A 12743-nucleotide genomic window follows, 5' to 3' on the forward strand; every position below is an offset into this window, starting at 1 on the left:
CCTCTGAACGAACTAGATAATACGTTGGGCAGTGGTAAATATACATGTTTGTAAAAAAAATTGTGCCTCGCATTAACATTTGCAAACTGTTTTCTTCAAAAAAACACCAAAAAAACTAAAACGAACATTGCATTTTGAAGTATCAGTTTTGTCCATAATCGCTGGATAAAACGGATGAGTACCACTACCAATCATTTTGATACGTCCTGGTATGAACTTCCGAATCACATTGTGTAATGGTTTTATATAAGAAACTCGGTGATATACTCTAAAATGTACTGATTTTACCTATTATATTAATTCTGCTTGGAAAATGTATTTAAAATAATGCCCAATGTAGGTAAATGTGTCGCATGGAGGTCGATCGTCAACTCACAGGAAAATTAAATGCCATTTTGTGATCATGATTATTATAAAGGAAGATGAATCAAAACATGAAGGGTCTGTGATCAAAGACTTTGATTTAGGCCTAGGTCGAAGAGTTTATCGGGTTCTTTCGTGTTTGACACGCTTTATGTTTCAGTTAAATAATTATGTTGGTCACCAAATTTAAGAAGTGTAAAGAACACCATAATTATTATTGTATGTCCATATTAAAATAACTCCTTTAGTATAAATACCGGTAATCATTTTCAATATTTCAGGATTACGTGTCTGGCAGGGGATCCGGGAGGGGTCAGCCAAGAAAACACAGTTTATAGTTTCGTTTATATGACGTCATCGATCTTGTGGTTTATTCCCTTATAGGGAGTGTTCATAAATACTTTGGTAGGGGGGTTGGGCAAAATGGAGAGGTCAAAGAAGTTTTAGGTCTACAAAAAGGGGGTCAAAAAAGTTTTTTAACAAGAAAGTACTAAAAAAAGACCATAGACCTATACAACATTATTGTAACAATAAAGCCCTTTTTACCCCGAACATGGACACATGCACTACGTGCGTTCATTATCCTTTTTAGAAGACTTAACCTATTTTGACTCCAAAAATTTCCAAGTGCCCGCCCCCCCCCCAAGTATTTCTGAACACTCCCTTGTAATATAGGGCATCGACCGTTATACACAGAAATGGTTCTAAGTCCCGTATGTACCCTGTATCAGTACTGATATTAATCATCGATGTATTATTATGTTTTTCCTTTAAAATTTTCAACATAACAATACCTCCCCTAAAGTTCAAGCTGGGGCCAATGTCATACGATTGTCCCAGGTTCGATGTAAGCACTACCAAGCCTGATTGTGTTCAAATACCTTATAGTGTTTATAAGTAACAATGCATACTATAGTTGATCGAAAGGAATAACAACACTTCAAGAATTAGTATTTCGAAACCAACTGGTCTAATTTTAATTAGCGATTAGTGTATTTCAAAGATGAGAATTTGCACTATTTCACGATATTTTTGTGGGGTTTGTTGTTGTCAAATAAGTTCAACTGATTGAAAATAAGTGATCTCGCGGGAGGAATCATTTATATTATAGGCCTAGTATAAGTAGGCCCTATGCAAACGTAATCACCCACCCACTTGAAGACTAAATTGGCCGGAATTTCCCGTCACCAATTGATGCGCAATATAAACTCTTCGTGTGTTCCGGTGTGCGTGATATAGCGTCGGTGTGATTCCAACAGGTTTACCTGATTTTACCTATGATATTTCATCCCAGCATGCCAGAGGATTTCAACATCTACTTTCAGACCAAATGTTGCGACCGGGAGGAGGCTTAATTTTTTCTTTCTGCAACCATAATGGGCTGGAATACACCCAACCTTTAGGGTTAGGTTAGCGTTATAGCGTATATTGTGACCATTTAGCTGCTTAAGGGCTGGGGTATGAACGTTTGGACAGTATTTATTGTGGGACATGAGAGCACATCAGACATATCGAATTGCATTCTGAATACGAAGAATGTCATTCTGATATCAAATAATTTAGATTTTTGAAATTCGCAATTTAATACACATTTTATGGCAAATCATTAAAATTGATATTTTTGATATTTAACAGTACTTGAAGTAAACTTTATAAATCTGATGATTTATACTTAAAGTGTATGTAGGTGGGATGAAAAGCCGAAGATCAATTGAAAATTTTGACCTTTCGTATTGAAGATATGGATTTTTTCCCAAAACACCAAAAAAAATTAGGTCTTTTTGGGAAAAAATCCATATCTTCAATATGAAAGGTCAAAATTTTCAATTGACCGTCGGCTTTTCCTCCTGCTACATACACTTTAAGAATATATCATTAGATTTATATAATTTACTTCGAGGACTGTTATATATCAAAAATGTGAAAAATATCATTTTTTTATAATTTGTCATAAAATTTGTATTAGGCCTATATTGTGATTTTAAAAAAATGAAAATTATTTGATATCAGAAAGACATGCTTCGTATTCAGAATACAATTCGATAGGTCTGAGGTGCTCTCATGTCCCTCAAAAAATACTATCGAAACGCAATAAACGCTAAATAGGACTAGCGGGGAGGGGCACTTTAGCGTTCAACATCACTCACAGTTTCGCGTGCACAGCGGGCCCCTGTTTTTGGGAGAGCTGTGCTGTCTCCGACATCTTCGAAGTACTGACAACCCATAAAAAGACGTCTTTCGGCATTTTCGGCAATTTGAAGTATTATTTATAGATAGCCATTTGGAATTGTCAAAATGGAATTGCGACCTTTTTTAATCAGCGGACCATAGAGCGTCTGAAGCATTGTATTGTGGGATAGACCCATCTTCCTGTGTGGAAAATGACACAGATTTCCGTGTTCTCTACCTCATAATTGTTATTAAAACAGTTGAAAAGGGGCAAACCAAGGTCTAATATATAGTTTATAATAGGATCTATTATTTCGTTTTACACTGTTCATGCTGTTTAGATAACATTATTTCAGCATGTTAACCTGTTTTCACATGGGAAACGGTAATATGTTACTGTAATCTACTCATGAAAGTCGATCAGACTCGGAATCGGACTACATCAATCTTTCAACGTGTAACCACTTTTTGATGTGTTCACTTTTTGATGTGTTCATTGGATCTGTCATTACGCGCAAAACGGATAATAAGTTATATCGACGTGTCACAATTTCGCCTTTGACCTTTCGATTCGATAAATTAAAACTATACACATAGGCCTATAGTTTCAATTTTATTGAGTTGCATTGAACCTTCTGAAGAACAACGTCTTGAAATATGGGAATACTAGAAAATTGTTGTTTTTGCGTGAGTTTGCGAGCGGGTACTGTAATATGCGCCATCTTCTCACTGGTAAGTGTTCAACTTTCACTCAACAGACCTTTAGTTTATATCCGGAGTCAAGTGCATTGTGATTACGCCAATTTTTGTCACAAATGGCGTTCCATAACATTGGTATGACGCACAAAAAAACCGGCGCCCATGTCAAGTTCTTATAATGTCGTAGAGCTTCGTAGTAAGGTATGATGTTAAATGAGTGCCAAAGAATGAATGTAATCTTCATAAATTATTGCTCTGTAAAATAATATTTTCATACATAATAAAGTTTGAGACAATGTTAAAATACGCCGCACTTGTCAGCTAGTTATAAGCATTATGGCATGGCATTGAACCAACAGATTCTTTCCGGGATACTCTCTAAAGTTTGACCTCAGTCGGAAACTGATGCTGCTATTATGTTTCCGTCAACAAAGACAAGTAGCTATTTCATTGCTTTTTAAAGACAATGCTAAAGATTCGGTATTTCAAAATGTGATAGGCCTATGTATTTCCCCATTGTTCACAAGCCTAATGCCAACTCACAATATTAAAATTTGTTGGAAATGGTCAAAAGAAAGCGGCAGAGATAGATCTCCCTAAGTGTCAATTTTATAATTTCAAACTTCAATGAAATAGCCTTTAGTAAGTTTAGTAAAAGCTAATGTGGGACTAAAGCACTGGTTCTCCAAGTGTTTAAAATTATTAGTAAATCTCTTTCAAGTATATTCCTTTTTCTATTATTTTTTGTTTAGGTTACCTCAGGTTTAGGATTGGGTTGGGGCATTTACCAACTATACCAAGCTGCACTTCATGAGGACTTACGTAAGTAAAGGTACTCGAAATTCAGCATAAACATTGACAAGAAGACGGATGGGAAGAAAAGAGGCATCATAGTAAACAAGCTTAAACAGTCAGTGGCGGATCCAGGCATGGGTACACTTGGAGCTACTTGGCCTGTGTCTTAAAGCTTCTTACCCTTCCCCTACTGACATGTCTGAGGACCCTAATTTTTTGATTTACAAATTTGTTGTACAATGTTGGAAAACAACAAAACCCCTTTGTTTTGCTTTTTAACTTTTACATTTTTAAGAAAAATATAAACATGGTCCACGAAACGACTTCAATTGGACCTTTATTTTGATTTTTTTTTCTCCACTGCCGCCTGCGTATGGATAGAGAATTGTCCATTTTGGCTTCTGTTTTGGGGAGAACGTGCCCTTACTGTTTTAAGAGTGATAACAACAATATTGTCAAAATGGTCAACAAAATGGCGTCAATTGAGACTTAGGGACCGTTCGCAAATACTTGTTGGGGGCCTGATGCAAAAAGGGGCCCTTAAAATTTGTGAAATCTCGAATTTTGCATCAGCCCCCCCTAACAAGTGTTTGTGAACGGTCCCTTAATTTTGAAATTTTTAACATACTGAGGGTGGTACATCCCCTCACTCCCTGTGTATCAAGAGGGCTCCGTTTTGGCTTCTAAGTTTTGGACACCCGTAGCCAAAACTTTTCGTTTTAACAACAGTCGATAGTGTTAAAATGGTCCACAAAATGGCGTCAATTATAAGACTTGATTTTGGGTGGTTTTTTTTCAAATACTCAGGAGGCACAATACACTCAGACACCTCCCCCCTGCATATATGGGTAAATAAGTGTCCGTTTTGGCTTCTGCTTTGTACCCCATGTACACTTATTTTACCCCTTTTGTCACGCAAGTGCAACACCATGGCCGCGAAAGTATGCCCCTCCCCATTTTCCCCAATTTCCTGGATCCGTCTCTGACATAGCATAGTGTAAAGTAATTGTAAGTAAAAATGGTAACATATAAGATATATGAATGAGGGAGAAAAGATAAGAGAATCTCCGAAAAAGGAACAATAGCTATAACAATGAATAAGAGACTATGGCTGAGAGAGAGAGAAAGAGAGAGAAATAAAAACGTTAAGCACGATTCGTTAAATATGCTAAAAAACAATTAACAAGGAGTCTGCCAGAATAGTTCTTCTGGGGTGAACCAATGTTGCCAAACGTAAACAAATGACCCTGGCTTGGTACATAGGCATTAGCTAAGTCACTTGTCAATTGTCAGCAATTAATTTGATAACCAGGCAGGTTTGGTTCACACCCCCGAAGACATGCTCTGGTGGGGCTTCCTCTTCTGAGGTAATCAGGTAATTTGTTTTGTCAATTTGTGTTCATTCATTCAGTAATCAGTCCTTCGTATATTCACATCGGTTATTGTGTTGCTGTATCACTATGGATGTTTCATGTCTTCACCTGTATAGTCCTCCTGGCCTCAGTTTGCAGAGTAAGTAGTGTTCACACGATTCATACGATTTTATTTCAGCAAAAGGATTTAACAGACAATGCAGTAAAAAGAAAGTGATGCTATAGGTCCGTGCAGAAAACTCACGAAGAGCTTACCGAGCTATGGACCCTTTGCATGAAACAGAATTTAACAGCAAGACAATGATATGAAATCTATAACAAATTAAACTATAATTCCTTAATATCAATTAGTAAATTAACGCATGGACAAGACAGGACGAGACAGCACAAGGCAAGATAGAACAAGGACAGACTGGGTAAACAAACAAAGGCATAGCTCAATGAAGAACTCATATAAGTAAAAGTACTTCTTAGCTGTAGAACTCATGAGTAAAAGTTATTTGTATAAACATGATAAATGGGGCCGCACATCGTCCACGCCAGGTAAAGAATTATTTTGTATTGGCATCAAAGCACGTGTCTTTATAAACTGCCCGCCGACTGCTGTTCTATTACAAAATGAGCTTATACTTGTACTCCGCGCTCGGTGAGCGATTGAACTGATCACTAATAGCTCAGCGATGTAAGTTAATTCAGCTATGAGTTTTCTTCCAAAATAAACAGGCTAAACCTGATGTCACTGTAGTGTTAGGTCAAGTCTTTCAATGATCTATATCATAGAATAGTAAACGCAGGGACAATAAGGTCATATTCCTCCGTTGCATATTGAGATGAATTGATGTTATTCCTATAATGAAAATAGGGGTACAGGGCGTTAGTCCGACACGCCGCTAGTCCGAATCTGAAATGCACTGCACCAGTCCGACACGCCGCTAGTCCGAATCTAAAATACACTCTGCCAGTTCGACACGTCGCTAGTCCGAAAATGAAAACCACTGCGCTAGTCCGAAACTGAAAACCACTGCGCTAGTCTGAATCTGGAAAACACTCCTTAGTCCAACACTAGTCCGAATCTAAAAAAAACACTGCGCTAGTCGGGTCCAGACAAATAATTTGAAATGTTTTTTTTTTTTATACGATCCTACGGGGTCTTTTGGGGTCTTTTTGAGGGACCTGGTCTTAAAATACTGCTTAGCAGACAACAGATTCGAGTTCAGTATACCCAAATTAACCGAAATAAACTGATTGCCAACTTTTACGCAAACTTGCCGATAGGAACGCGATTTTTCCAAAATAGAATCAGTCTAATTAAATGAAATATGATACCGTATATGTACTTTAATTAGCATTGGTTAGATTATATTTTGACAATGTGGTTGTTACTGGACTACGGACGTAGCATGTAGAGATGCATTATGAAGTGAACTTGTTTCATGTTTTTCTTTATAATTTTCATTTTTTTTATAATTTGGCAGAGTATCCGTGTGCTGATGATTCCATATGTAATCGCTATTATAGTGTTAATAATAGCCCAATTTGCTCTTGGCTCTCTGCACCTTTACATACAAATTCTGGTAAGTTTTACATCGACTATACTTCAATCATTGATACTACAAATGTATAGCTTTTAAAACTTATTTAAAAATAAGTTGATTTGTGAATATTTGTGACTATAATGAGTATGTCTCAGAGCTAACAACTACGCGCGTTCGTTTTACGGTGCGCACTTGTCTTGGAGAAATTGGCAAATTGAATTTATTTTACAAAAAACATCGGCTTTATATTCACTTCTTGGAAGAATTGTGTGATTGTCACTGTCAGATTTGAAAGTATTATTTCAAGCTTTTTGACTGAGTAGAGAGTCAAGGAAGAAAAGGAGGGGAAAATCGCATTCTGTGTTGGAGTTTAAAATCTTCGCAAGCTCTGATATAGCTTATACTTTGTTCCGGCCTATAGGCCTATAAGAAATTAGAAGCTAACCCATGACACACAAAAGTATCTTTTAATGCCTTTAAAAAGGTAAAATGAATACGAAATTCATTAAGAAATCCAATTTCAAGGAAGTTGTCTTCATGTTTATCCACATTTTTCTTCGTCTATCTTTTGATAGGAAGGAACCGATTCCGTGGAGCTCATACCATTTATTGTAGTTACAACGTTACTAGCCGTCAGTATCTTGGATGTAAGTAGGCCAATAGATAGATAAACCCACATACCCCCACACACCCACATACCCCCCCCCCCACCCCCCCTCCCCCACATCCATACGCCCCCCCCCCCCCCCCCACACACACACACACCAACGCACCCCACCTCCTACAAACGCGCGCACCCCCCCCACACACACACACGCTCGCACTCCACATGCATGACATGCACCATGCTTCAATGTTCTCGAGTTAAAAAGTTGTAGGCGATCCGGTCAGCGGAAAGAGTACCTTACAATAAAGGATTTGAAGAGATAGGAGACGCATAGAGTCAGGAACACTCGATAGCAGGGGCTATTTTAACGTACCTCCTGGCTCGTTCGTGCAGTGAGATTAAATATCCGTGCAGTTAAAATTAAAAATCCGTGTTTAAATATTTATATGCCATTCAATTATTTTCAACCCGTCAAATGACCAGGAAATGAAGTTCTTCCGCGAAGTAAGATCGAGTCACAAATCCTAAGTTATATTTAGTAGTTTTACTTCCAGTAAACAATGCTTTTTTATTCAACCAAAACTGACTTACAACGCTTCTGGCATAGTCGAAATTTTCCGGCGACCGAGAGTTGCTCCGCTGAATTCGCCCTGCATTTTATCGGTATGGAATGTCTCGTATCGACCGCGAGGCCAGGGGGAGGTGTCCCCTGGCTTATACCGCTTTGACCAAAAGTTGTAGTGTGCATCATAGGCGGCAGAAGCGCGGGGAGACACGCCCCCCCCTAAGTTTTTTCATGGGGACGTCCCCCTATGTCCTAGTAGAAGCAAAATTCAAACAATAATTTCTGATGCTCACCGCGACAAGAGTAAACGTGCAGTGACTTTTTCTGCATGCCTAAAATAGCCCCTGCTCGATCGTCCCTGGTGCCCATCCTCCTCCTCTCTCTAATCATCCCCATCTCCTCCCCTCCCTCCTGTCTCTCTCTGTACCTCTCCCTCTCGATCTTTCTCTCTCTGCACACACTACACTCACATTTTCTTGCAACCAACACGACTCATCCTTGAAAGAAAGCAGAAGAAAATACTGATATTGACTACATTTGTTATTTTACTCCTAGATATATTGCCTACTCGTTGTCATTTCAAGGTGGCAAGATATACGAGATGATGAAGTAGCTTATGACAGAGAGCGAGCGTTTTCAACACACGTAAGTGTCATTAATATTGACAATATAATCAAATGGACATGTAATCAAATGTTTTAACATGTTATATGATTACTTAGGCAAACGATCCTCATCGGGTGATTATTATTCAAGCTGCTAACGTTTTCATGTTCAACTTACTGTACTGGATGAAACTAACATTGATGAATTCATTCATACGAGAATTATTTTTAGATTAGTGTAAAGCTTGTTTCTAAAATTAAATCATTCTAACGATTCCGTTTCTTAAATCGTGTGTCATCGACATCATGTCCCAAAACATGCAAAATGAGAATGAATCAGTGGCAAACTTCACGAGCACCGGGTCGTATAACATTATGTTTTATTCACATTAAAACATTCTTGAACCAAATTTATGTATACACTCATTAAACATGTACAAGAACCAAAACATATCGTCACCCACGATAATTGTCATTTTTTGTCATTTTAAGAAAAATGTACAAAATGATGGTTCAAGCATGCATCAGTTACGTAATAATCACCCTTATTTTTTCCCGATTATTCCCTTTAATTTGTCTCATTATCATTTGTTCTGTGCGAAGATTGGTGAGTTTGTTCTAAAATTACAAAAAATGACTTTGCAATTATCGTAGCAGGCTGACGATATGTTCTCGATGTCCCTTTGGCTCGGAGTTTTGTATTTTCTATTAGTGTGACCATTAAGGGATCTAATGAGCGTTTATTGCGTTTCGACAGTATTTTTTGTGGCACATGAGAGCACCTCAGACCTATCGAATTGTATTCTGAATACGAAGCATGTCTTTCTGATATCAAATAATTTTCATTTTTTGAAAATCACAATATAATACAAATTTTATGACAAATTATACAAATTTGATATTTTTCGAATTTTTGATATATAACAGTCCTCGAAGTAAATTATATAAATCTAATGATATATTCTTAAAGTGTATGTAGCAGGAGGAAAAGCCGACGTCAATTGAAAATTTTGACCTTTCATATTGAAGATATGGATTTTTTTCCCAAAAAGACCTAATTTTTGTTGGTGTTTTGGGAAAAAAATCCATATCTTCAATACGAAAGGTCAAAATTTTCAATTGATCGTCGGCTTTTCAACCCACCTACATACACTTTAAGTATAAATCATCAGATTAATAAAGTTTACTTCAAGTACTGTTAAATATCAAAAATATCAATTTTAATGATTTGCCATAAAATGTGTATTAAATTGCGAATTTCAAAAATCAAAATTATTTGATATCAGAATGACATTCTTCGTATTCAGAATGCAATTCGATATGTCTGATGTGCTCTAATGTCCCAAAATAAATACTGTCCAAACGTTCATACCCCCAGCCCTTAAATAATTTGGAATTGATGATTGACTGTCTTTTCATTTTTTCTTTTTTCGTTTACCAATTTCTTGTTTCTTCCTTTTTTATTTCTTTCTGCTTGTTTCTCATATCACTTCACCACTTCACCACCGCGGGGTTTCATCGGTTCACTCGTAAAGGAACTGGTACCTTCAAGTCCATCGCATAGAAACTATTAACAAAGGGCGTTTTCACCGTTTTATTATCGCTGCATGTATAAAGTGTACATACTTTTGTAGATGAACAACTGCGGTCCAAATAGCTTACATTCATCCTGACGTGCTTTCATTTTATCTTTCATGTTTATTTTAATTTCACTCGCATATGGGACATGATCAAGGGGAATGAGTCGGATGTCGCTAATATCGTTTATGAGATATTGGCAAAAACAGTGTTCAAATTCTTTTGTTTTATATTGTTTTCAGCCATTGATAAATTGCACATAACTCGGTAACCAGGTGTCCGATTTTAATGGGGTTTGCATCAAAATGTAGCATTTGTAAACTGCCAGAAAATGATGTAAAAAAATACTAATTGAAAATTGCCGACATGTGACTCATTCCCCTTGATCATGTCACAATTATGAGTTTTTAATTTGCTGTAAAAGCCCCGCTAACTGCAGGAGACAAACAACAAATTTGATTGGACGATTGGACTCATCTTGATGGACTCCAAAACACGCATATGGTGTATGCTTTTAAAAGGACCGCCCACTACGCCGGACCAGTTTGTGAGCAACGTGAATATTATATATACCAAGAAGAGAGTATGAAATGGATACACAGTACAGTATTATGAAATAATAAAGGAGTAAACATATGTCGTATATACTTATGTAAATATGAGTTTGTAAATTGATACCTAAGATATATACCGTAGATAATTATTCCTTTCAAAATATATAACCATATGTATATAATGATCGACATGTTTTTATATTACTTATATTTGTAAGATGAACGAAGCTCGACGGCTTTTAATTAAAAGTAAGAACAGAATAATGAAAAAACGTATAATACATGTCCTAGCAAACCTGTTTGTACAATATGTGGATCCTAAACAAATATTGAATGGCCTGTGAGAATATGCAAAAAGTTATCTTCCAAAAGCTAAAAATGTTGGCTAAAAATATATTCAAATAACTTCAAAGACTTTCAAAATATTCGTGAACAATTTTATGTTTAAAAAATAATAACAAGTTGTATATCTTTTTTTATCTTTCCACAAGACACAAAGTGCCCTGTGCTTTTATTTTCATTATATATTTTCAAAATCACAAGAATCAAGAAAAATCACGCAAGAAAAATCACAGATGCAGCATCAATATAAAAATGTTACATCATATAAAAGTCTACTTTACCAAATACATGTAATTTAACACTGTCTTCAACACAGCCCAGTACATACACAAAAACAAAATTAAAGGTAAAATCTCCACTTTTTATAATGAGCAGAAAGTTTACCCTTTTTTTTAGCAATGTAATACTCGGTTTCCCTGTTATTTTTAATATATGCTTTACAAGCAATAAAAGAGGGCTTCTTATTTTGAAATTTACACAAATAAATATAATATTTTACAGACAAGCATAGATATGTAAGAAAATTGTCTTTAAAAACCCCAAACACCTTTTTAAAATTTGACATTGAAAAATTAATGTCATGTTTGTCTTGAATAACCTTTATTAAATCATCCCAAATTGGTTTTACGAGCTCACATTTACACAAAAATATGAACAATAGATTCAGGGATTTTTTTACAAAGATCACAAAGAGGTGAATCTTTACGTTTGATTTAAATAAAAAATCATTAAAAGCAATAGCTTTATGGAAAACCGTGAAATAAAAAGAGCGGAACTTTGTATCAATAGAGCATTTAAAATTACGCAAATGAATTTCTTCCCACTCAGTGTCATCAGGGTCATCAACCACATTATCGACATCAGCGATTTTTCCCCCAAAATTCAACACGCCTCTACAAGTGTATATCTTGACATTCTAGTATATATCTATTCAAAATATTACGCATATCTCTTTGTAATAATTTGTTAAAACATGATGCAGTACAAGAAAATAAAATTCAAATTCTGATAAATATGATTACCTGTGTATGTAAATTTATCCGCGTGTGACGTTCAGCATTTTAGGCGTGTGTGTTTTTCCTGTTGTCTCTATTCATCAGTATCCTATAGTATAGCAATCACGGCGGTAATGTTAACTTACCTGTTTCTGCAACACCTTTGATTATGATAAAGATAACGGCCCGGGTGTACAAGGGATGTGTGTGTCACACGGAAGTGCACAGGGGTGAGGTCGAGTGGTGTGTATAGTGTGGAAGGGGTGTGGGTGGGGGTGTATAGTGTGGAATTGGTGTGGGTGTGGTCGGGTGTATATAGTGTGGAATTGGTGTTGGGTGTGTGTGGGAGGAGTGTAGCTGTGGTAAATTGGGGGGGTGAGTTCGTAAACCCCTTCGAATGAGGACTCTTGTGGGTGTTTTTCCCACACTAACTGGGGACTTCCCTGCAAGTGGGAAGTCCCCAATATTTTGACTATGGCTAGGGCTCCCCCTGTGGGTGGGTGAAAATGTCAACAACAAAAAAAAACACATTAATACAACTGGGTAGCCTACTTTATAGGGGT

The 12743-nt window shown here is 36.6% G+C and overlaps 1 protein-coding gene across 1 annotated transcript; it reads left to right on the forward strand.

Annotated features, from left to right (window-relative positions):
• Positions 1–3016: 3016 nt before the first annotated feature.
• On the forward strand, positions 3017–10427 carry LOC140155802 (uncharacterized). Its single transcript, XM_072178777.1, has 7 exons — positions 3017–3264; positions 3984–4053; positions 5438–5538; positions 6875–6973; positions 7510–7581; positions 8662–8751; positions 10247–10427. The coding sequence occupies exons 1-7, from the start codon at positions 3190–3192 to the stop codon at positions 10283–10285; spliced, it is 546 nt and encodes a 181-aa protein (XP_072034878.1). The 5' UTR covers positions 3017–3189; the 3' UTR covers positions 10286–10427.
• Positions 10428–12743: the final 2316 nt, after the last annotated feature.

The sequence above is a fragment of the Amphiura filiformis genome, chromosome 1 (assembly GCF_039555335.1).
Source record: "Amphiura filiformis chromosome 1, Afil_fr2py, whole genome shotgun sequence".
Lineage (NCBI taxonomy): Eukaryota > Metazoa > Echinodermata > Ophiuroidea > Amphilepidida > Amphiuridae > Amphiura > Amphiura filiformis.